General features: G+C 38.5%; 1 protein-coding gene across 3 annotated transcripts in view; it reads left to right on the top strand.

Moving 5' to 3' along the window:
* Positions 1-25952, top strand: part of NAV3 (neuron navigator 3) — a 448741-nt gene that overhangs the window by 382839 nt on the left and 39950 nt on the right. For 2 of the 3 annotated variants that reach the window (XM_014963931.1, XM_014963932.1), the window contains 6 exons: positions 2661-2937; positions 5071-5776; positions 7366-7854; positions 16698-16858; positions 18738-18926; positions 21436-21488. In XM_014963931.1, the coding sequence (XP_014819417.1) occupies positions 2661-2937; positions 5071-5776; positions 7366-7854; positions 16698-16858; positions 18738-18926; positions 21436-21488 (1875 nt within the window). Of the gene's footprint in view, positions 1-2660; positions 2938-5070; positions 5777-7365; positions 7855-14343; positions 14386-16697; positions 16859-18737; positions 18927-21435; positions 21489-25952 lie in introns of all 3 variants that reach the window. The other variant, XM_014963933.1, reaches the window with a different exon arrangement.

Raw genomic sequence — 25952 nt, 5'->3', positions numbered from 1 at the left:
GCTATGACCACCCCCCTCTCCCCCCTGGGGCATAGCACTTGCCTGACCTTTTCCTTTTGCCCCAAAAAAAAAAAACCAAACAAAAAAAACCCAAAAAACAACAAATCACCAAACGAAAAAACCCAGAAGAGTTAGTCCCAATAGAAAAGTATATTCTGCTATGTCATGTCCTGTCTATAAGTAGGGAACTTCAAGACTGAGCACTCAGCATAGTGGAAGAGTTGTTTCCTCCAGTGGTTTGCTGTCAAGCCTTCAGGATACAGGACTGACACCCCAGTTCTATTTGGACTCCTACGGGCAGGCAGTGTCTGCAGTTCAGAGACCTGTTTTGTAGATGTATATTGTGGCAGATTATGTCAACAGGAAAAAACCAAATATTTGTCATTTCCCCAAGCAATAGGGAAATAAAGTTACTTTGGGAATGAAGATTACTTTTGTCTACGGCAGGATAGATTTCAGACCAATGTCATACAAAAGTACTTGCACAGAGGCCAGCACTCCAGCACTCTTTAGCCCTTACCGTTGCTTTCCCACCCCACTAGGGTCTCCTGTGGTTGCTAACTGGAGATCAGCCTCTTCCCTTTCACATCAGCATTGATGGCCAGATACTCCTGGCTTACTTGTTCCACTGCAGCATCATCATCATGATTGGGAAATCTCAGGCTGCCTGTTCAACTCTTTGTGGGTTTTTCATTTGAGTGATCTCATGTTCTAGATACTCATCCAGATACTATTTCCAATTTGTTCAGTGGTAGACAGATATGCAGCACATGTTCAAATGTTGCTTTCCTGCCAGAGCTATTTATGTTATGAAGGCTAGAAACAGACCTTTATCAGGTCTGCCTTTACCAGGCAGACTAATCAGAAAGCAGTGTGCTCCATGCTGGCCTGCAATCTCAGCTAGAAGCTGAGATGAGCACAGCATATTAAGTATTTGGCCAGCTGTTCTCCAGGTGTAGGACATACTCATGCAACACAAAGATCCCTTTTGCGGTCTTTTTAAATGATTGGAGAAGGGCAAGCTGGCTGTAGCTTGCAGCAGAAATTGCATATTTTGTTGTTGTTATCTTATTAAAAGAGGATTAACTTTGCTTTTCGGATCCCATAATGGGAGAGATTTTAGAAAGTATTATACTTGTCATTTCTTGGAAATGATGCTATTTGCTATAAAAATGTGTGTCTCTGTGCTTATGAGAGAAGTTCTGGGAACATTGCACGTGTTGTAACCATAACATCAATGAAAACTCACTTTTGAAGGACCCTGCAATATTTTTGTACCTGTTTGCTTTGGGCTCTTTTCCCATCAGTCCTTACCCAAAATCAGTGCTAGCCTCTCCAAAGCACATATGAAATTATGGAAGCGCAGAGAGCTTTTGCATTTTGTATGCCTCAAATGACAAATACGTAAACAAAAACTGAGTGTTCTGCTGATCATCTAATCAGTATTAATCCTACTTATGACAGCAGTGCCTAGGAAACAGCCACACAGGGGTCTCTGTGGAGAAGCAGTTGTGGAAACACAGAATAATAAATAACCCTGCCCTGAACGTGATCCAGTTTGCAGTCCCACTAAGGTTGGCTCCGTGAGGATGGGGCTGTGGTTACCTCAGACAAAAGTAGTGCACAGCAATACCTGAGAGTGGCTTCTTTTTTTGCTGTTAAAGAGGGGCAGAGGTAAGCTGGACTGGTGAGGCAATGATGTGCAAATAAGGCTTGAGGCTGAGGTCAGGAGGCTGCAGGAAAACTCTGGAGGAAGGGTTACCACGAACAGCCTTTCAGCACTAAGAATGTGTGTCTTGTCAAACACAGAAGGTAGAGTCAGTCTCCAATGTTTCTATTTAAGCCACTTTCACAGCTTCTCCGTTGTCTGTCTTGTTGGGCTGCTCCTTGCAGCACACCCTTATCGGCTCACCCCAGGGAGAGCAGATGCCGCAGGGGTGTTAGGCCCTCACTGGGGCATCTTCCATGCGGGTCTGAGTTTCAGAGGAAGCGTGACCCCAGCAGGTTACCTTCACCCCGCTGGTGGGTAGAGCTTGCGTAAGCCTCTCTTCTAGCCACCCTGCTAGCTGTTACAGCTGGAGTGAGTCTCTTGTTGGAAACAATTTGCTTCAGTGGAGACAAACCAGTAGAAAAGCCTTCAGCTGTAGCGCCGATAATTTTGCTGAAGATGTTACCCTTTCCCACTGGTGGCACAACATAGTGAGTGCTGCTGGAGCAATATTCCTAGTTTGGTCAGTGGAAGGCTTGGGTAGAGAAAAGCAAGAAACCAGACTGAGGTGATTTTAGTAGTACATTCAGGAATTCCCTCACTGAAGCTTTTAGTAAAACCTCTCAGTTCAGTGAATCCAGAGGGAGTTGAGAAGTGGTGATTGTAACACCACTGATGACTAGAGTAAATTATGCTTCATTTTATTATGGTTTATCTATGAAGGAAAGAGCTGAAATCTTTTGAAAATAAAAGAAAAAAGAAAAATGTTTTCCCAAAATGGGAATGTTTTTAAGCTTTTGGGATCAGGATATTAATGTTTTGGAAGGGAAGTTTCCATGGCCCCTGCTACTAATAAATCAATATGCTTATCCCCCTCCCTTCCTATGATTAAAGAAATCAAGAATTACTGAAGATGCTGAGACTGACCATTTCTCATGCAAATCTCTTCTAGCTGAAGACGGACTCGGAGAAGCGCTCTGTTACAGACAGCGAAACTTGGGGCAGCACTGAAGAACTGAAGAAACCAGAGGAAGACTTTGACAGCAGCGTAGACAACAGTGGCAAGTGGAAAGGTCTTCCCTCGGGGCTGTCTGAAGAGTCAGAGAAGGGGGGGCAGAAAGCATCTCTCTCTGTTTCACAGACCGGATCCTGGAGAAGAGGCATGACTGCACAAGTAGGAGCAACTCAGTCCAGGCACAAAGCAGGAACAAGTGCGCTCAAGACCCCGGGTAGGAAACTTCTGTAGTTCAGACTACAGCAGTGAAAATTAAGGCTTTATACTTAGAATTCATCTATAAGCAGAGAGGACTCTTTAGTGGGCTAAAAATAATTAATGGCTATTATAAATGTGTGACAAACATTACGAACTGTGAGCATATTGGTAGTTCTTCTCATAAATGACTGCAAGCCAAGATTGTAATAATATGCTAACTTGTTCATCTCTGTAACTGGTAGTTCACTACACGGCATACTGATAATTTATTAATCGTGCATGAATGTATCCATAACAAAAACTGAGATTGCATTTTGTTTTACTATTGTTTGGTATGCCAACTTCTATTAAGGAATTCTTAAAAGTATTTTTTCACTCATCTGTGCCTTATCTTTGTTCTCTAGAGAACCTGTACTTTTGATAATTGAGCATATGCACAGAAATGGCCAAAGATTAGAAGCTGAGATAAAAAGATTTAACATTCAAGTGAGAAGACTAAAATTTAGTGTTTCTGAACTAAAGCTGAATTGTCACATTCCAGACAGTGTGGGTATTCTATAGACCACTGTTAAGAGATAAAAAATTGTAAAAATTGTAAAACATATCTTTTTACACACTTTCTTCAGTGCTAGATGACTTCTTCCCTAATTTTGAACAGCCTCACAAAGTAGTAACCGCTTCTGCAATCTAGTTTTGAAGGAAAAAATCCAAAGTTGGTGGAAGGCATCATTATTAAGACCATCTGATCTGTCATTTTACTTCTTACCATTCCATGAAATATTAATTCTTCGTAGGACATTTTCTAGACCTTTTCCATGTCCTGATAAAATGCAACAACTAACAAAGATCTCCTCAGCCTAAATTCAAATCCTTTGTAAGCCTCTTTTGTTTCTTTGCAATTTGTAACTACGAAACATTTGTCAGCCCCTAGTCTATAAGCTCTCTGAGGAGCATAGCCATGGTCAGTGGTCATATGGATGCAGAAATGACACCTCTGTAATAGCAATTAAAAAATGAGATAATAAAAAGTTTACCACATGCAAAGCTAAGATTCCCAGTTCTGTTTTGCTAAAGATGAGCAGGCAGCCACTGTGCAACACAGAACTGAGGCCTTAATTTTTTAAGCATATACTAATAGTCTGTCTGTTTGACGTGTAGGAATCTGATCCATATCTTTGTGTGTGCATGTGTTTGTGTAGCATAAAATGTGCACTGGATAAAAACATGAGTGGATTTAGTTCTCAGTTGTAAGTGTTGCTCTTTATTATAGTTTAGTTCCTTTAGAGAAATTAGGCCACGCACCTCCAAATCTTCCATAATGACTTAAAGAGTGTATTAAAAACTTTGTTATGCGAGTATCTGTTCCTTATTAGGAGCATACTATAGATGCTTAAAGAGAAATTAGAATAGAAGAGGTATAGCATTTTTTGGCTGTTTGTAAAATAGCAGGAAGGCATTTTCTTGTAAGACAGAAGAGAATATCTTGTTATGTAGAAATATAACATTATGTAGAAATATATGGTACATAGGTATGTGTCTGTTCAGTACTGAAGAAAGCCTCTCAGAAAATCAGATATCTTGAAAAAATATCAAGGATATGACAAAGACTATTAACTCATATAATTGATATCATTACAGATGAACAAGATTCATGCTATGATAACATAATCACTCCCTGATAATTTTGTGTAACTAAAAACAGAGCTTAGTTATAAGCTAAAAAAAAGTAATCAGTGAAAACCAAAGCACTCAATGAGTACCACTAATTTCTACATGCATAACTAATGTTATACTTTGGAAATGTTAATTGCATGTCATGTTTTATTTTCAAATATTATTTATTACATATAAATACTATTAACAGGGAAAAAAAAGCGCCAAATAAAATTCCTTATAGTTCCTTCAGGATAATTTTCTACATCTATGCTCTCCAACTATAAATGAATATAAACTGGAAGTTCTCAGAAGAATTTCAAGCTTATAATACTTAATGCTTGTATACTGACTGCTGATGGGGGACTAAAGACCAAATTTGTCTGTTTTCTTAGGGTGATTTTTCTATTTGTGTATTTTTTTCATTTTGAAATTGTTGATATTGAGACATTATAGCTTAAACACTAGTGACCTTTTGAAATATACTTTTATTTAGGAAAAACAGATGATGCAAAAGCTTCAGAAAAAGTGAAAACTCCCCTGAAAGGAGCCTCCATTCAGCGCTCTCCATCGGACGCAGGAAAAAGCAGTGGTGATGAAGGCAAAAAGCCTCCCTCTGGCATTGGGAGATCAACTGCTACAGGATCCTTTGGATTCAAGAAGTCTGGCATGGGATCTTCTACCATAATCACCACCAGCGGAGCGACTATCACGAGCGGGTCGGCGACTCTAGGAAAAATGCCAAAATCTTCAGCCATCGGCGGGAAGTCCAACGCAGGGCGGAAAACGAGCTTGGATGGTTCCCAGAACCAGGATGACGGGGTCCTGCACATGAACTCGAAGACGACTCTGCAGTATCGGAGTCTGCCTCGCCCATCAAAATCCAGCGGCAGCGGGATCCCCGGCAGGGGCGGCCACCGCTCCAGCACCAGCAGCATCGACTCCAACGTCAGCAGCAAGTCTGCGGGGGCTGCCGCCTCCAAACTGCGAGAGCCGAGCAAGATCGGGTCTGGGAGGTCCAGCCCCGTCACCATCAACCAGACGGACAAGGAAAAAGAGAAAGTGACCGTGTCCGATTCCGAGAGCGTCTCGCTGTCCAGTTCCCCCAAATCCAGTCCAACTTCAGCAAGCGCCTCTGGCACGCCGGGACTTAGGCAACCAGGATCAAAATACCCAGATATCGCCTCACCCACCTTTAGAAGGTTAGTTGTTTTCTATGAATTTCTGGTATTTCTATATAAGGCAGAGATTTACAATGTGTTGAAGTACTGGGCAAAAAGCCTTTTCAGGGCATATTTTGTCACAAACAGAGAATTAAAAAAAAAGTTAAAAAAACTAGTTAAAAAAAATTCAAGGGTAATATTTTTTCATATAACACAGTTATTTCTCTAAGGCCTAAAGACCTCACCAGACCTTAAATGGTTGTTCCTTGAGCTTTGAGCGTTGTAGGTACATTCCCATAACAACAGTTTGAAGGCTAGAGTAAGTTGGACTCCATGATCTTTATGAGTCCCTTCCAACCCAAGATATTCTGTGAGTCTAAGTTTTCATTGATTACTCAGGCACATGAGAAGTTCCCTCTCAATACTTTGATAAACACCCAAAGAGAAGAAAAACACCTCTTTTAGGCAAATTCTATTACTGGTACAGGCAATGGCATAGCCCACTTGGAGAACTGAAAAGCTCTGTAGATAAATAAAGTGGTTGCTTTCACATTGGTGGAAGCTCCAGCTACCAGCGTTATACCTTATCTTAGCAGCTTTGTTACGTCTCTCATCACAAAAATTAGCAAAGCTAAATTTCGATTGGAAATGCTCTACTGTAAAGTTTCTGGAAGTATAAATCCAGATGAAGTATAAATTGGGATGGAGCATTTGCACTGTTGAAGAAAAAGGCAATAGTGCCCTCTCGTGCCTCGTTACCAAAACAACACCTCCAGGTTGCTGGGGAGCTGCAGCTGATTTTTGTGGGCTTGGAAAAATGGATTCTTATATTATTAACCATGCTTACTTTACATCACGATAAGTTTTGCATTTATTTCTTATTAATTTATGAGCTTCACCTTAACTGTAGCTTGAAGTATTTCCAGTAAGACATTAAGACATCACATGACCTTTAATTTCATCAGTTTCAGAGCATTTGGGGTGGGGCTTTTTTCCATCATCACTGCAGAATTTTCTTCTATAGAATTGCTGGAGGCAATTATGTGAAATAAAGCTCTATCATGACTGCCCTTGGAGACAAACTGAGCCCATTTAGCTCCAGTGCAGTTTATTCTGTCTGAATGGTTACTACATGACCGATGACTGCATGACCATCTGCGCAAAAGAACAATGAGGGGGAAATCTCACACATATACTTAGATGTTTATTAAACCATGAAGGATTTTGCAAGTGTTTGTTGCAATCGTTTTAGCTGATTTTGAGAAGTGAAGGGTTTAAAAGCTAATGACTTAGCTGTGGGAACGCTTAATTCCTGAATTTGGGTGAAAGTGTAATCTGTTTACGCACTAATAAGACAAAAATGTGCTTATTTTACCTCTCTCTGGGAGGGTCTGTGTGTGCAAAGAGCACATCTGAACAGGAGTGAATGAGAGCTGTTGCTAATGAAACAAACCCTGATTATTGTGATATGGTTACGTGAATTTAATTTTGTGATGAGATTGATCAACTTAGGTAGGCATGATTTTAGTAGCGCTAATTAAAAATGTGTAGTTTGGCTCTTAGGATGTTACGCCATGAATGTTTAACGCGGCTATCAGTTTCTCTAAAGCTATTTGTTTTACATTTAGGTTGTTTGGTGCCAAGGCAAGTGGTAAAGCTGCCTCTGCACCCAGTACTGAAGGTGTGAAACCCACATCGGCAATGCCCAGCCCTAGTACCACATTGGCACGGCAAGGCAGCCTGGAATCGCCATCCTCGGGCACAGGCAGCATGGGCAGTGCAGGTGGGCAAAGTGGTAGCAGCAGCCCCCTCTTCAGTAAACCTTCGGACTTAAATGCAGATGTTGTAAGCTTAAGTCACTCCTTGGCTTCCAGTCCCGCCTCAGTGCACTCTTTCACGTCAGGTGGTCTTGTGTGGGCTGCAAACCTGAGCAGCTCTTCAGCGGGCAGTAAGGACACACCAAGTTACCAGTCCATGACTAGCCTTCACACCAGTTCCGAGTCTATTGACCTTCCTCTTAGCCATCATGGCTCTCTCTCTGGACTGACAACAAGCACTCAGGAGGTTCAGAGCCTGCTCATGAGGACTGGAAGCGTCAGATCTACTCTGTCGGAAAGGTGAGCTTGCCTATAGATACAGTGACCACAAAACCAGCGAGAGGCAAAAGGACAGGAGCCAAAAAAAAAATAAACCCTCCACCTGTTTTCCTAAAGGGACACTGTTTAATTAGCAGCTTGGTCCTTTATGTAAAAAAGGAAGGAAGGAAGGAAAAAAAGAAAGCTGAAATCAATCGCAGGCGTTGGATGTGGAATCAACTGCCTTTTAAGGTTTTACAAGCACATTTTCTATCTATCTTGAGAAGTTTTTTTTTTTTGTTCCCTTGTTCTGGAGAACAACCAGAGAAAAGGGGAAAATTGTCCAATTAAAGGCAAATCTAAACAGCCACAGAATGACTCCTGCATGCTGGATCTACCTGCTGTCCCAGCAATCAGCAGCCCCAAAGCCGTATCGCTGCCCTCTTGCCAACACATCTGCTCCGGCAGTGGGACCCCTCCAGGCTTCTTCCCATTAGGTCAAAGCACAGGCAGAGCTGGTGGACCCCTGCCTGAAGCTGGCCAGTCTTTCCATTAAATGCCCAGTCCTGACAAGTTGCTTTTTACATGGTAGTCATCACAAAGATCCTTACTAACACGCAGTTTCACTGGCAGGGAGACAGTTTATAAGATGAGATCCTCACTATATGCACAGTCCGGCTGAGTGTCTGGAACAGACAAACAAAACCAAGAAAGGTTTTCTTCTCTTTGCTCTGTTAAAGATCTTTTTGGTGTGCAGATATTATACCATTTAATTTATATTATAAAGTGGTGCATCCACCCTGGCACAGTTGTGCCATGATTTTATATTTTTTTATTATTTTTTATGTGTGTGAAATATTTATTTGACTTTTGCAAGAGAGGAAAAATAATCTTTGCTGGGCAGGAAGTAATTTTCTCTTCTTGTGAAAATTTTCAAGATTTGAAAATGAAACTCTTATCTCACATGGGCACTGAAAAGTCAATATTAAATATTTCATTAGCCTTTGATCCAAAAAAAAAAATTATATTGAGTCAGAAATATTTAAAACTTTTAAAGGTTACACTTGGTTTTTTAGAAAATACACAATTATTTGAAGGAAAAAACATCTGTTTTGTAAACATGTTAAAAATAAACAGTGTTAAGAAATTTTTCCCTTTATATAAAGTCAAAAATTTTTCAATACCAATCCTTTCTATTGAAAGATTTCACTTTCAGTGAATCAGCATTTAAAAAAAAAAACAACAAATGAAACCAAAACCCTGAACAACTCTTTGCCAAATCTAGATGCAAATTCTCCGCACATTTCATTCTCTTATGTTGCATTCATAAGTATTACTATATCAGCTAAAATCACACCTCTTACTAATATAATTACAACACTATAAAAGATATGTGTACCAATATAATGTGTTATAACAACAGTAGCTAAAAATACACTGATACATGAGTAATTTGCACTGTGCCTTTAGTTTTTTTAAATTGTAATTTGCATTGTATGCCATGAACTGAATGTGATGATATTTCTTAGAAAGATAATTATTAATATTTAGCTTCTAAAAAACATCACCAATATTTAGTGCTACATATACGGGTGGTGAGGTCAATAGGATGATGTAGAAGAGTATGAATTTATGCCAAAGATCATATTTACACAGAGGATGTTAAACATCACAGTTAAAATGTTAATGGTTTGCCATAAGCTCCTAAGCAACCCCCAGTACTAATACTTTATGTATTTGTTCAGTGATTTAATTTCAGTGGTTCCAAATACTTTGGCAATATTTTTAAGTTTCAGATTTGTCCATATGGGGATATTATGATTAAGTCCAGAGAGAACCATTTATCATGTTGATCTGGCCTCAAAACAAATACAAGTACCTAGAGAAAAAATGGTATCATCACTTGAATTAAAGCCCAAATAGGTTTTATGCTGTTTGATTTTTCTGAAAGACCTCTTAGAAGTGCTGTGTTATTTCTAACTGTTTTATACAGTAAAATCTACATGTAGTAAAGTATTTTTTCACGACAAAAGCATTGGTTTGCAATGCTAGAGACAGATACGTTTGGCAACAGATTATGCCCTTTTTCCTTTGTAAACTCAGATTATATTTTAGATGTCCCTGGCAATACTAGTTGTAGCCTGGCCTGGCATAAGAAATTATCTGCAAAGAGGCTTATTCTTTTTCTTCAGTCACTTTAGAGCTCACAAAAGACTGAATGAGCAGTCTCTATAGTAAGATATACTAATATAACATAGAGACAAAATCAAAAAGAACAAAGCACCAATATTAACAAGTGTCCCTAATGACGAGCATGCTGAGGGAATGAAAAGGTTAAAGATTACTCCAATTTACTGGTCCTGACCAACTTTTCCCTTCCCTGCTTCAGACGCAGTCTGAAATAGCCTTGCACTCCTTAGGACTGAAGAAGAGGATTCAAAGGATCTGTGCTGAGGAAGGAGTGAGGAGGAGGGCTGGGATGGAGAATGAGGGGTTTATGGGCAAGGCCACCTTGCCTCCATTTCTGGGAAAATACAGAGGATATTTAAAAAGATTGATTAAGTAACAGATAACATGAGATTAGTCATTATCAGCCTTTTAAATAAGACTAATTTAATTCACTTGCAGGAAAACAGACTTTGTGAGTAAAGGAATTAGTAGATACAATAAGAAATCCTGAACCTAATAAAGCTTTAGATGCTATTTCAAATAATATTCTCATAAGCAAATGAGGGAAATAAAGTGAGGTGCTTGACTGGTTGGAAAAGAATTATCAAAGACTAGTGATCAATAGTTTATTAGCCTGAAAGCTAATGACAGGGCAGGCAGTAACAAGGCAGGATATATTTGCACAAACACATAATGTAAAATGATGAGGCTCTTTTTGCAGAAAGAAGACAGTCTCTAGGGGGGTTTAGTTACATTGCGAGGCAAATGGAATTATCCCAGTATTTCGAAAATTAAAATATCACGTGTAAGTCTTAGAAACTAGTTATCCCATTCTACTTTTTCATGTTAAGGCTTTAACGTGAAGACTTTAGAACATCAAGTTTTAAGAAAGATTTGATGCAACTGGTGAGAACCCAGAAAAGGCTATCAAAATCTCAAGGCACATCTATGTTCCGTACTAAGAAGAGTAGACCTTGGCTACCTCCAGAAATGTGGGTGCCTGCCATGGAGACAGCAGGTCTGCAAGGTCTCTGCCACATGTGTCTGTGCATACCTGGTGTGTCTCAGTCCCTCCAGGACTGATCACACATTGCCCACACCCAGTCTTCAGGCAAGCACCTGAAGGAAGCCCACCAAGCAATGGTAGGGCAGAAACACAAAGTTCCCTGTCAGCTGCTGTATTGATGCTGTGTCAAAGTTTACTACAGCCAAATTTTATGTCATTCTATGAGATTCTTTTGCATTGTAGTAGCCAAAAAATGATTTCAGTAAATACTAGCAAAGTATTTGTGTTTTCAGCAAAATATGCATCTCCCTTGGGAGTTTTGCTGGTTTTACACTAGCAGTATTTATTTAGACAAGTCTACTTCTGTTGTTATAGCAGTGTAACTCCCTATGTGGGAGGACACTTGTATTTTAGCTTACAACAATTTAGATGATTAAAATAAATCATACAGATACTTACACTCTAAAATAAAACTGTCTACTACGGTTAATTGGTGAAATATCACTGCTTTAACTGATAAAATTTTTCAGGCGGACACATCACCAATAGCTCTTTTGAACCCTTAATTTGCACTGCAGATTTGTCTTTCTTCTGCTTGGTCTGAGTGACACAGCAAGAGATGCATAAAAAGTGCAGAAATATAGGAATTACCAGTGGTCTCATCAGCAACAACAGTGACATTTTAAGATTAGCAGAGTGGAAGCAGTTTCAAATTAAGTGACTGCCTTGCTCTGGTTTACTTTAAAAGAATGTTTAGTTTTGAGGGTCATTGAAGTGCGCTGAAATGCACTTTTTGAAATCTTCAAGATTTTCAGTCATTTTAAATCATCATCATAGTTCATGATTGTGATTGTAAGATGTGAACCAGTGCATCATGTATCAGATTTTCTTATGTGCTCAGCCATTTTCAGAAATCCATTTGTAAGACCCATATCAGCTTGGCCTAGCCTGCCCTAGACCTCCCTAGGTGCTTCTTGGCTTGCAATAATTTGTTTTATTTCTTAACAGCTCTGCAATGGTTAGATATAGCCCAAAGAGATGCCATTAATGCCCTTTTCCAAATTAGCCTCAACATCAGGGGCAGGTAGGAACCTGAGAACTGTCCCCTAAAGAATTTGCAGATGGTCTCAGCAGTGCAAAATAAACACAGGGGAATGGAGATATGGTGGGCTTAATAACTTCAGCCTACATCTGCAGGCATCTCGCTGCAAGACTGCTTTTGGCAATTGACATGGAAAAGGGAAACATCAGGAATACTACAATATTCTCAGCCTCACTTTATATTGGCTTGGGGTATTTTTGAGCCAAAGATAGTTTCCCATAAATGCATTGCTTCTTTCAGGAGAGGACAGATTTTTTTTTCATATCATCTTGAGAGATCTTTTGAGCACTGAGGTCAGGCTGGTAGTGTCCTAATGGGACCACTGCACGTTACAGTTCAGTTCTATTTACCAGAAGTCCAGCCTCTCTAGAAGGGACATACCCAGCTTCTTGGTGGACGAAGGTGACCTTGGTGGCTTTCAGAGACTAAAAAGATGTGGGCAGTTATGGGTCTGAATTAAGAGTTACACAGAACTATGATTAATGGTTTCATGCAATTATCTGAAATCTAGGGGCATCTTTGCAAGATTTAGTATTTTAAAAACACAAAATTAATGTTTGCTAATGTTCACTTCTATGCAGCTGCAATAACTCTATGCTCCTGTTGAGGAATATTTACCCCAATTTCATTTGAGTCTCTGAATTCTAAAGTTTTTTAGCAAAATCCTGTGGTCACTATTAGCCTATTTATCTGACTGACAAATTTTGGTTTCTTTAAAAGAGCTTTTTAAAGAAGCAGTGATTGGCTCCTTTATTTTTAGATAACGTGCTATATTTTGTATGCTTTGAAACACATACAACTTCAAATTAAAGTAATATTAGAAAATGTATTGTTCATTAGGATGTTTGAAGTATTTGTAGAAGAAACTGGTTTTGTTCTTATGATCAGGTTTGCTTGTTTTGAAATTTAGAGGTGCATAAAGGTACAAAAAGGACCCATTCTTCTCTGTAAGCAACTGAAAATTACATGAATTATGCATTCAAATGTATTTTCTCATTTTACCAGCTATTCCTGGTCCTGTTTTTTATGTTGGGAGCAAAATACTGAGAATTTAGCTCTTTCTCTGATAGAGGGCTATTGTCACATGGATGATAGCCAGGCCTAAGCTGAAATCCAGCTAAGTTTCACCTTCCAGTTGCCTTCTCCCCAAGGCCCTGATTAAACCAGTAAAACTGCCTATAAAACTTCCTGGTATTAAGAGGAGTTTATGTCCATTAGATTGAGCCCTCATGGTAATGGATCGTTAACACCAGCAGTATTTCCACTGCCTTTACCTACTTGTATCAGGGTTACATGACAGTGGGGTGCCCAGCACCCCTGGCACAATAGAAAACAACCTTTAGTAATGGCCTGAGAGTTTTCCTGGGTAGGAAGGGTCCTAAGGTACTGTCGTTCTCAGAGGTGTGATTATGATATGTAATACAAAAAACTTTCTAATGCCATTTCACAATTCAATCCATATGGTGACTAAATTATGTTCTTAAGGGAAAAAACATTGCAACACGTACTTGGTGATAACTAGTTCAAATCCAGCCCACACTAGTCAGGGACCGACCTAGCGTGTCTTTATGTGGAAATGCCCAAATGACACTTGATTTGAAGGAAGGCTACTGGGTGTCCTTCTAGTGATGGGATTTAAATTAGAAAAACTCCAGCTATAAACCTCTGGTGATCAGCCACTCTTGCACTGCATGTGTGTGAATATGCAACAGTGTTGCTCTGGTGATGTTTTTCATTATCTCCACCATCCCCTTACTATGTGAGCCCCACAGCAACAGAAAGCCAAGGTTCTGTACATTTAGCATGCATTTCTACAAGCAGAGCTGTCATTTGGCTTCTGGCAAGGCCATGCTGTCTCCTAGCAGCTGCTGCCACCTTCATTTCTTTTGGAAATCTATTGGCATATCATAGACAACTGTGAAAAATAAAGATTCATACTGTGACCATATGATTCTCACACAGATTTCAGGGTGAAGCTGTAGGAAGGATAGAAATGGTAAGGAAGGACTTCTTTCTGACTTGGACAGTCTCCAAATTACTATTGACCCAGCCCAGAGATGTCTAGATGAAAAATGAATGTGCAGCAGTCCATGTCCTGTTGTACCCTCCAGTGAGTCAGGGATTTATCACGAAAGTTAGATTAAAGAGCATTAAATGACCTTCTGTTTTGCACACATATCTAGACCTTTAAAATTTGTAAATCTGAACAGTCTGGTTTACTGTATGTCCTTAGGGATTTTTTTTGTTTTAACAGCATGCAGCTTGACAGAAATACACTACCCAAAAAGGGATTAAGGTATATATTTTTTTGAGCATGACTGCTGCTTCTCTGTTTTCCTGTAACCTTTTCTATACTGTCTTTCCTTTTCTTTCTCCTTTTGTTGATCCTGTTTACAACAGAGTTTTTGGTATTTAGATTCAAACTGAAAAACATAGATTTTAACAATGGAGTTTTTCTTTCCAAGTCTGTCTAGTGAATAAATTTCCATTCAAGGTATATCATGGGAAGTGAATACTATTAAAGATAGTTTCCTTATGCAATGACCCTTAAAAGACATTGAATGCTGGAGAGCTAGAAGAGACAGAACAAGAGACTTCTGCAATTCAATAGGACTAATTGTTGAAAACATTATTGAGAAAAATAAGGTTTTAGAGGTGGATCTAAACTTGAACTCTAAATGCAAACACTCCTGCAATTTGAAGTGAAGATGTGGTAAAGGGTAAGGCTAGAAAATGCTTATTTTAATATCCAAGTTTTGCAAGTATAAAATGAGCCCTGCTCCAGCTAGTCTGTTTGATCCCTATCCAGCAATACTCAGAGTCCAACTTTGCTACTAATTCCCCACTAATTAGAGCTGTCTTCATCACAGAAAGCAGAAGTCTTCTCTGCTCCGTAGTTAAAAGAGGCGATTATTAGGTAACTTGTCTGGTCTCATCCAGTGTGGCAGCCTATCTCCCTAATCCAGGGAAGATTTGCCAAGCAAGGGTATATGTGCATGGACACAGACACTCTGCAGTCTTCCGGTCACTGAAATTACACAGTTAATTCTCTTGAATTATTGATATAAAGTATTTTATGAAATTTTAAGATAGTGCTAAAATTTTGTCACTAGAAAGCACCTTCTGTTCTTCTGTGCTATCCATTCCTTTAAAAGAATCTAATCAAATTTCCTGTTATCCCAAAACAATCACTTTGGATTGGGAGAGAATGGAAAAGGTGGAGGACATAAAAGAGGCGTAAAGGGGACCCTGCGAGGGTACAATGGGATGATTGAGGTTTGTGGCTGAACAATCATAATAATGGCTGAAAGCTGAAAGTGAAATGGAGTGGGAAAACAGCTTATAGGCATATAAATCTGATCAGTTACCCCAGAAAGATCATCAGTTTGATTTAATATGCAGAGATCCCAGTCCAGGACCCAGATCCTGAATTCTCATTTTGCCATGTTTCTGATCTGATAACCACTGGGTAACTCTGCTCTACCACACTTATAGGCAAAGATCATAGATGTCTTTTTGAAAGGAGAAAGGAAGTAAATATTTAATTAAGACAAGATGTTTTAATGCCGTAAAATATTGTACAAAACCTCAAGCACAACATGAGAACTTACATGTTCATTTAATCTGCTTTCTAAGCAGAAATGCTTGTGCCTTGCAAGCCTGAAGCCACAGTATCAAAAGCCCTTTCTGCTCTGCTGTTTGGGGAACACTGATGGCTCATGACAGTGGTGAAGAAGGTGCTCATTTCTCAGCAGGAGACTGTGCTGAATGAAGCAGGCTGTTGCAGACATTGCTGAAAACAATCTCTTGGTTAAGACCCACACTGCCTGCACATTTTAATGTTTAACCAATGCCAGAATTACTCTTCTTTCCAGCCCAGCCAAAAGAAGCTGGGCCAGTGAGTTACCAGTTCTCTTGTTTTATTGGTTTGCCAGTGGAAGCAGTTGATTAATGATTACATTGCAAGACTTCTTCCTTCCAGAGAACTTGTTTCTGCCAATTGTGGATTTTCCTGTCCCTTTCCCTCACCCCAGTTTGGGGCAGGACACGATGCTAAATATCATTGAGAGTGACAGACCATGCGTGTGACCATGAGTAGCTGTCATTACCGATGCAAACTCCTTTTTCAGAGTTGTTTATCTGTTTCACTCTTGCCATCTAACCAATTGCCCACCTGATCTGTGGAAGATGTCATTTTGTAAGCGGCTACTCACATTTCTTGGCTTCTAGTCTGTCCATTCCCCATCCTAGCCATACAGCTTCCCAGCTTTTGCATCAACCTGTGCACTTCCTGCAGCTTTGAAGTCCTTTCCTGTCAGCTCAGTTTTCTGTCTTCTATGGTTTATCATCATATCTCTTCAAAGGAAGGGAATGCTGTTTTGGGGAGGGGGATGATTTGAAAAAGGGTTTCAAATAATGTATTTTCTCTGTTGTAATAAGTTGGCAAATTTTACCGTGGTAAAATCCCTGGTGATAGTCATTTAACTAGACTTGATGCTTTCAAGGGTTTTGTTATGTATAACTGGTGAACGGTATTTATGTGAAACCTGTTTCTTTCCAAACTGTCACCTTGTTGTTGTTTTGAGCATGTCAGCTGTGGTTTTTCAGATATACTCCATCATCTCGGCAGACAAGTCAGGAGGAAGGCAAGGAATGGCTGCGCTCCCATTCAACTGGAGGCCTGCAAGACACTGGCAGTCAGTCCCCGCTTGTTTCTCCTTCAGCTATGTCTTCATCTGCAACTGGAAAATATCACTTTTCCAACCTGGGTAAATGCAGTTTCCCTCCATGGTTTCTCCAACTATAGATTAGAATCATAAAATTCAACCATTCATATTAGTTTGCCACGCTAGATAATTTAATATCTCCATCACCATAGAATCATAGAATTGTCCAGGCTGACATATTATGGTACATCACTAATGAAGGGAAACTCACAATGTTTTTTATGGAGTATGCCAGGATACTTCCTATTTTGCATACAGAAAAAAAGCACAGATTCTCTATGACTTGCCCAAGGAGAAGAAAATCTGAGGCAGAGCTGGAAATCAGCTTCTAGTTCAAAGATACTCATCTTTTAGGATTCACAGTCAGTAGGATTCTATCCAGTGATCTGGTGAATGTCAACTCAGACATTAAACTGTTTTTTTCCTATATACAGGCTTGGTTTAAGATAGGCATTTCAAATGTTTTTCAATGACTGGACCTGGCTATAACTACTCTGGGCCCAATCCAAATCTGTCCTTGAATAGAATATAATATTTTAGGATGCAAATCACATTTTAGATTTATTTGATTTCAGATGAAATTTTGAATTCGGTTCTGTGGGATTTTGTTTCAAGTTAATCCAATGCAAATTTAGTTTTGCTAATAATTTTACTTCTTCTTTTATGCTTAATAAAAAAGCATTTATTTGCACCGCGCTGGACACATACCTAGGTTCATAATGAGCTTTTGTGTTTTCAGCTATTACTGTGGAATTTGCAGCAACCTTTGAAGCATTCACACTTCTGTCACTCTGTCACAGCTTATGGAATCTGTAGGTTACAGTGACTCAAAAGCAATTTGATCAGACATACGAATGTTGGTCTATTACACATGGGGAAAAAGAAGTTGAACAAAGCCACTTTTAAAGATGAAATTGGATCCTGGCTAAGCAAGCCACCGCTTTGGATTTCCTCTGTGTACTTGCAGTAGTTTTGGACACAGATATTTTTTAAGCAGTGTTTCTCTCACACTATCGTTTCTGCTTACAATTACCTTCTCTTTCTTTTTGTTCATACTCCTTGTACTCATAACAGAGACAAAAAAGGTCAAGGTTTTCCTTTAATTTACTTTGTCATTGTTCTTTCCTTCTTACCATTATCGTAGCCCTATGGAATAATTTGCTCTCACAACACAGCTGCTGTGGTAGTTTATAGCTTAAAGCACATCCTGCATGATCTAAAATATAAGTCCAAACACGAAGGCTGCATTTGGATAGACTTTAGCTTTTTCTTCTAGGTATTGAGTTCACGTGGTCCAAGTGAACCATAACCAGGCTTTCCTTCCACTGGCAAACAAACTTTGCAAAAGCTTAAAGTGGGTTCATCAACACTGTTCTGGATTTCAGCCTTGAGTGATGGGATTACTCCTATTTATTATGATGAGATTCAACTGGGCTGGGCAGGAATTTTAACCTCGTTAATCAAAAAAATCAAAGGATAAATATGTCTTGCATATGCCAATAAACTTTGGTTTCAACAGCAGTTGGTAATATAGGTATGTAACAATAAAAATACAGACACTGATTTATTAGAAGAGCTGCTTATAAAAATTACTTACAACTTCTTACTCCTTTTTAACTTTTAACTTTTGTACCTCTCCTGTGGATTTTCTGACTTGGGCTGTCAAAGTGAACAAGTGTGTATTCAGACACCAGTGTTAGTGTTACCATGTGTTTTACAGGATTAGCCTCATCCAACTCCAGCTCCTCAGAGATCATCTGCTTCACCTTTTTGTCGTGGCTTTGTATGTAGGAATAAAAGCCTTTCATTTTCTCAACAGTGTAAAGTCCACCTAACCATGCTAGTCCTACATTAGAATTTTGTGCAGAACCAAAATTCATTTAATGGAAACTTGCTTCATTAATAAAGCTTTGTATTCCAGTGAGTCCAACCAACCTATCTCAGTTTAACCTTCCTGGACCCAGTATGATGCGTTCAAACAGCATCCCTGCACAAGACACATCTTTTGATCTGTATGATGACTCCCAACTGTGTGGCAGTGCTACATCCTTAGAAGAGAGACCACGAGCAATTAGTCATTCAGGTTCATTCAGGGACAGCATGGAAGAAGGTAAGACTTAGTTACTCTTTGGATCGGCAAATGGGCCCCCAAATGGGCCCCCAAAACAGTCCTCCAAAATGTAGTAAAATTTTAAAGTAGTTCTTCTGCAACATAAAAACTTTGTGAAGCTATTTTTTAATTCTGTTGAACTGGACTCACAGGACTTTCTTACCATAAAGCATGGAAGGTATTTCTTTCACACAGTAGTAGGCAATGCAATGCTGTGTATGTCATACATTTATAAATCCTAGATCAGAATTTTGGAGGAAAGGAAGCGATTCTTGGAAAATCATTTTATTCTTTTTGCCTCTAAATTTGAAGTGTCTGAGCATACCTTGACTATGTGATTCAATGCTTTCTTAGTTCTACTTCTGTATTTTCCTTTTTTTTCCAAATGCCAGTACTACTTAGCCTCCCCTTTCTTCTATAATCATTTCATTTCCCCACTTTCCTACAGTCTTCTACAGCAAACTCTATGTGAATTTCGGTATTTAAGCTCTGTCAATAATTCTGACCTCACTACTTTCCTTATGGAGATTATTACTATTGGTCTGTTTTCTTTAATGCTATGTATAATACCAGGAATTTGGGGAATATTTTAATTTTGGCTTTAGTTTTGGGTTTTTTTCTTTTTTAATCATGAACCATCTTACAATTCCTAATTAAATGCCCTGTAACATTTTCTTTTGCCTAACAATTCTGGTAAATCTGATTATTTGCAGAGTTCCCACAAGTACAAAGTTCTCACCTTTAAAAAAAAAAAAAAAAAAAAAGCACCACACACACAAAAAAAACACCACTAAAATGCTAAAATTTAATAGAGATACATTCTATAACATCTTCTTATCAATCTTGTTTACTGTTAAGTGATGATGATATGAACGGTCTTTATAACAAGCAAATAAAAGAGTCTTCCACTAGCCCCAGAGCTCATAGTTATGAGATAAAAGGGGAAAAAAAAAGTCCTAGATGAAATAATGGACAACTAATACTTTTCGATTTGTTCTTCTGTATTTTAGATGATATGTCAGGCGGACATCTGGGTATATAATAGTAGCGGTAGGGTGCAGGACAGATCAAGCTGTGAGTTGTCAGCACAGAGAGGATGGCTGACTGCACAGAAGCATATCACATAATTCAAGGACAGAGGTGACTTCAGACCCTTTGCTGAGGAACAGGAGAATTATCAAAGGAAACACTGGAAGAATAATAGAGAAAACAAGGCAAATAATTTATGCATAGAAAAAGAGGTGTTAAATCTAGAATTTCAGTAATGGGTCACTAGTGGCTTTGATGAAGGCTTCTTCATTGGTCGTTTTTCAGATCCATCTGGAGTGGATAACCATGATCAACCTGAGTAAATAAAAGCCAATGCAGCAATATTAAACAGTTTTCAGCAGTTTACAGTCATTAGAGATTAACATGAAATGATGCTGTTGGAAAGCCAAATGTATTTTATTTAAGATAAGAGCTCTGAGGAATGTTATAGTGAAAGAAGTGAGGTAATGAGTAGAGCCACAGTGTATGAGAGCAGAATGGGAGTTTAGCTGAGAGATTTCAAGCAGAGACTGAAAACCAGAGATAGATTGAAAGGATCAGGGTCTCAGTCATTGTACCACATCTTGGTAAATATTTTCCCAGTTACAAAACCGGATTTAAAGTCTGTTTGGCCAATCCAAGTATTCTTGTATTGTCAATTTGGAATACAAATGCCAATATTAAAGGAAAATAATTTAATTACCAAACTCTGGCAGATTATAGATGTTAAACAAATTTCTTTTGAAACAACAATGAAAAGAAATAATGAAATAAGTGATCTTCTTCAAAATTCTCTGTTAATGCGTCCTTCCTCAGTAGAGTAATCAAAAGCAGAAGGGGCAATTTTGTCTCAGTTTAGTCTTCAATTGCCATTTTCAGAGAGTCCAGGAACCCCATTTTTTGACCTGCAGTCCTGCAACTTCACTTGGTGCTCTTGAGGCTGATTCTCCTGATGATTAAAGGAAATGTGGCACTGCATCTCACAGTAGCCTTCACACAGGCTACGAACGCCAGCATGCATGGGTCTGCGTTGTGCGGAGGGCAGAAACCAGCTGAGTAAAGCCCGGGAACTCACCCTGGGGAAAGTGAATGGTTGTGCAAAGTATAGACTAGTATTAAAATCACTTTTCTCAGCTTTGGACAGGTGTATAAATAGCTCAATTTCTGGTTTCTCTAAAGAGTGTATTTACGAAGTGATTTGTTGTCAAAACAACAGAAGTCATGCTTGGTTTGCTCGTAATAATACTGAATCTCACTGGCTTGCTCTCCTACCTCATGCACAGAAAAGGGCTTTTTTTTTTTTATAGAACAATCTTTTTAAGTGCAGGAAAAATATCAATAGCTTTTCTTTACTGATAGCTCATAATTGCTCTTTGTGGAAGATTGGTTCTCATTTTAAAAAGATGTTTAGTTATTGAGCTATGTGGGAGAAGTTTTATACTTGCATCAATATTTCATGTTATTTTCCTTTTTTTTAAAGTACATGGATCCTCATTATCACTTGTCTCCAGCACATCCTCTCTCTACTCTACGGTGAGTATTGACATATTAGAAAAAAGTTCTGCCTGCCTCTGTTCTTGTTCATTGTTTATGAAAATTTCAAGGCTTTGAGGTTTAGAAGGATTAAAATTGTACTGCAATAAAGCAAGAACATTTATTTTCAACATTGGTATTACTGTCATGCTATTTTAGAATACATTATTTTCATCTTTTTATGTGATTTGCTTAGAACTGCTTAAAATTACCTACTGCGTGTTTTTAAATTTAAAAAGAAAGTAATGGTCTAGGAGTCTCTCTTTAAGGGAGGGGTCCTAATGTTGTTGTAGTTGATAAATTTGAGTGATTTTGCTTATTTTTCAGCTAGTTTTCTAATTGCACAATTTACAAAGTGTTTTTGTCCCGTCACTGTTTGATGTACACTTCTTGAGAAACACAAGATTGCTCCAGGGCAATGGAGATACTATTTGCAGTTTAAATGTCTACAAAACTGTGTTGCAAATGACAGCATTTAGATGTTATTTGCAGAAAGAGTGTCTTTAAAAATGCTTATTCTTGATTAAATATATTAATTTGATTGAGTAATAATTGTATTCTACCTGAAGCAGAAGTTTTGGGTTTGACTTTTTTTGCTATTTTATTATTTTGGTGGGGTTTTTTTGAGATCTGCATAATCTGTTGTTCTACTAACAAGAAATCATCCATATGGGAGGAGTTACACATGTTCCCTTGCTGATACACAACAGTTGCTTTGAAAACCTATTCTCTAACTACAGTTACATGCTGTAGTAGCCCTTCTTCATTTATCTACTTTCCCGCTGTGCATTCGTGAATAGTCTGTCTCCTCTCTGTACTTTCCGGTGTTGAATAGGGAATAATATGGACTGACTCCTCTCCCCAGAGCCAACACCAGTTCTTCCCTGGGAATATCAAGCCCATGCAGTCTGATGCATTTGTACCATTTGGTTGCACTATGTCAATGCTAAACTCACGTTAGCTTGGAAAGTGGGTTGCATCCATGCACAACGTCTGCCACAATGTGGTAGAACTTGAAAACAGAACTCTCCTAGTTCTATTTACTCGTAAAAAGGTCTATACAAGGGCATGTCTAAAACATCAAGTTCACACACATTAGGTTTGTCCAAGCCTTAAGCAGCAAGTTGCAAGAAATTCCGGTCCAGACCAGTCCTGAATTATGTTGGGGGGTTAGAATGCACATACAGACTGGCTGCACACGAGCCAGTCATGTGCATGTAACATTCAAAGCAAAGCTTCTCACTTACATTTTGGTAGCTGCAAAATCTTTATCACTATTTCCCTGTCTATGAGACACTATGATCAGTTTGCATGGGGGAGTGTGTCCAAAATAATAATTCAATCTTTGATGTCAAACTTTAGGAGATTATGAAACTGATAGATGGCAAAAATCAAATTATAAAGTGACACAGGATGCTTTCAGCACCCAATCAGTCAGTAAGTCTGAAATACCTCTGCTCTGATGTCATGTAATGTAACAAGATTTTGCTAATACTTTCTATTTATATAACCTGCTATCATTAAAGATTGCAGAGTATCTTGGAAATATTATCTAAACCCCATGGTATTAAAGAACAGTATTTTTCCTGCAAGAGAAACTGTTTACCCAAGTTTATACTGTAAATGGAATATCTTCTGAAATGTCTGACTGAATTCACATTGCAGCTAAGCCCCAATCCTGAAGTTATGGATTATGTAGACAATATAATGGAAGAAAAATCTGTAAAGGGTAAGAAATATATTAGTGTGTCAAAATTACTAGGATTGACCTTTAGGGATGATTTTTTATCATAATGCTTGATCCCTCTTTTTCTGTGAAAAAAAAGTATAAGCTTTTCAGCAATTAATCGGAAGATGATTCAAAAGTGGAGTCTAGAAACGTGAAATGTTGGCAATCAGTATCACATCAGCTGAAAGCAGAGAACAACATTTCATCATTCGATGATACGGTGCAGTGCCCCATTTCCTCCAGAAAGGGGTGGCTTCACAGAGTTATGGCGCATGTAACTCTCTTTCAGCTGTTACTAGATTCAAGGAGTACAAGAGCTTTTTTACCTTACTTAAGCAGGCCAAAATCAAAAAGCAGGAATTCCAAAGCAGGCGCCTCTCTATAAATATCTCATTCAAATATATTTATTAGATTTCTGAAGCATTGCCTTGAGCCTTGGTGCTAGTCATTTTCTACAGCCTAATCACTGTAGAGATTCAGACAAAGATCTTTATTCAGATGTATTTATGTATTATTACCAAAGTATAGCTGGAAATTTTGAAGTTATTCTCTGAAGATTGTTTCTTTGAGAATTAGAATATGAGATTCAGAAGAGACATTTCATGATTTGCTGCCATTGCAATGAATAAGTCCAATGAGACAGAAGTGTATGCATTTGCTAGTATTTTCTGTGTGTATTTGCTTTCTTCTTGATTTGCATTTGGGTTTTCAGGACTTTCTTGAATAGACTGGAAATCTGGCTTGTAAGATATGCATATAGAGAGGCAAAGATTTGGTTTCACAGAAAAGCTATGCCATCTAAGCAAAGTCAGTAGACTGTAGGATTGAAATACTGATTCAGTTTTGGCAGTGAATATATCTAGCTTTCTGAGAAGTTGAAAAAGGATGTGTGGTGGTGTAAATTATGATAGGTTGTCTCCAATTTTAATCTCTTCCTGCTCAGTAGGTGAGACACTGCAATTTGCACATATTTAGTTAATTGCTATATTTCTCGCACTGGCTCTCAGCATTAGCTACACTTAGAATCCCTAGACTTCATTAACTGTGTTAAGCCAAGCTCAAAGGAGATGTGTAAGGACATGTGTATGTTAATATTTTAAGTCTTCAAAAAAAGAAAAAATACCCTTTTGAGGATGGGATGCATGGATATGATGGAGAAGTAGAGGGAGAAAAAAAGATTATTTCCTTTTAGAGCATTTTGAACCAATGGCTGAGTGCTGGGTTACAATGGTGCCAGCCTGAACTCTTTAGTAAAAACTGTTCAAATGTACTTGGTTGTCAGATTTTATTTTTTTAAGTTGGTAGTATTCCCAGAATCCTGTTCTTTCTCTTTAATGTACTTCTTCCACCACCCACAAAAGTTGACTTGTGGGAGCCACCTCTCTGAACTCTGGGATAGAGGCAACGCTTCCTCGTACAGTGAGGGAGTCATCTGGTAACAACGTGCAGCACTACCTTCATCAGCAGGGGCTGGTGGACTAAGGACAAGGGACCGCATCCCCACATGGCACTTTCAAAAAAAGGTCACCAACCCCAAATTTCTGTATTTTTTGCTTTCCTTGGCTCAGTAGAATTCATAAGGGGACGTGATCTTTCTTGAGCCTTTTGTGACTTTTCATGCACTACGTGTTTGAAGAAACAATAAAAGGAATAGAGGTTGGTTTTTGTTTTTTTTTTCTAAAGGCAGATCTCCTCTTTGCAAACTTAGATCAGAAAGTTAGTATCGGTATGCGTCATATAAGATAAACATTATACTAAATCATTCCCATGTAATGATGTATCAGATATTACAGTAGTTTCAGACAAGAGCAGCTCAAATTGTTACACAGGGAAATACCATAGCATCACAGTCTTTTTACTGACTGTTAACAGATATACATATATGGAAAGAGATATTTTCTAAATGCCTTCTCCCTCTACACCAGATAAAGTAAGAAAACATTTCTATACTAAACTATTAAAATTCTAACAGCACAAAAGCTGTGCTTAACACAGGCTTAAAAAACCTGTGTTATTTATTTATATAAATATAACCTGTGTATTAATTTATAATAGCACAGATACTGCCTGATGTCAGGAAATCTTCTGAGGAACTCTTACCTTGGATTTTCTTAGCCTTTCTGGTGTCCTTTATAGCTAATTCTTCTATCCACATTTTCCTTTTACTGCTTACTTCTCTTCCAGACAGTCTTCGACTGCTGCTCTGAACTTGGGCCACCTCAGATCATGGGGATCGATTTCCATTACATTAACTGATTCTTATTTTATATTACAAAAGGGTTCTTCTCACGGCACACAATTCCTTCCCATTAGAATCCCACTGAAGCAAGATTTCTCTGTCCACTGAATGCCTTCTAAATTATACTACTCCCATGCTTACAAATTTAATGACTTTCAAAGGTTTACCTTGCAATGATTTAGTTTCTTGGCTTGTTGAAAAAGACTGCTGAGTAAATAGCATCATTATGTGACACAATACATAACAATATGGAAAATATGTAAAATTATTAAATACTATTAGCAAGCTTAAGTTGAAACATTAACATGCCTTGATAGCCCTTAATATTTTGGTCATTATACTCTGTATGGAAGAAATCACTCTAAAGTGCAAGTAACCCTCACCCCTCACCTTCCCCCCATGTATGTTTTACTGGTATGCTGTCAACTTCACTTGGCAGGGGTTAGTCTATTTTGAATATAGCTCAGTATACAGTAAAGCAAATATAGTTCCAGGA

This window comes from Calidris pugnax, unplaced genomic scaffold, assembly GCF_001431845.1.
Source record: "Calidris pugnax isolate Ruff unplaced genomic scaffold, ASM143184v1 scaffold44, whole genome shotgun sequence".
NCBI lineage: Eukaryota > Metazoa > Chordata > Aves > Charadriiformes > Scolopacidae > Calidris > Calidris pugnax.
This window is presented reverse-complemented; position numbering and strand designations above follow the sequence as displayed.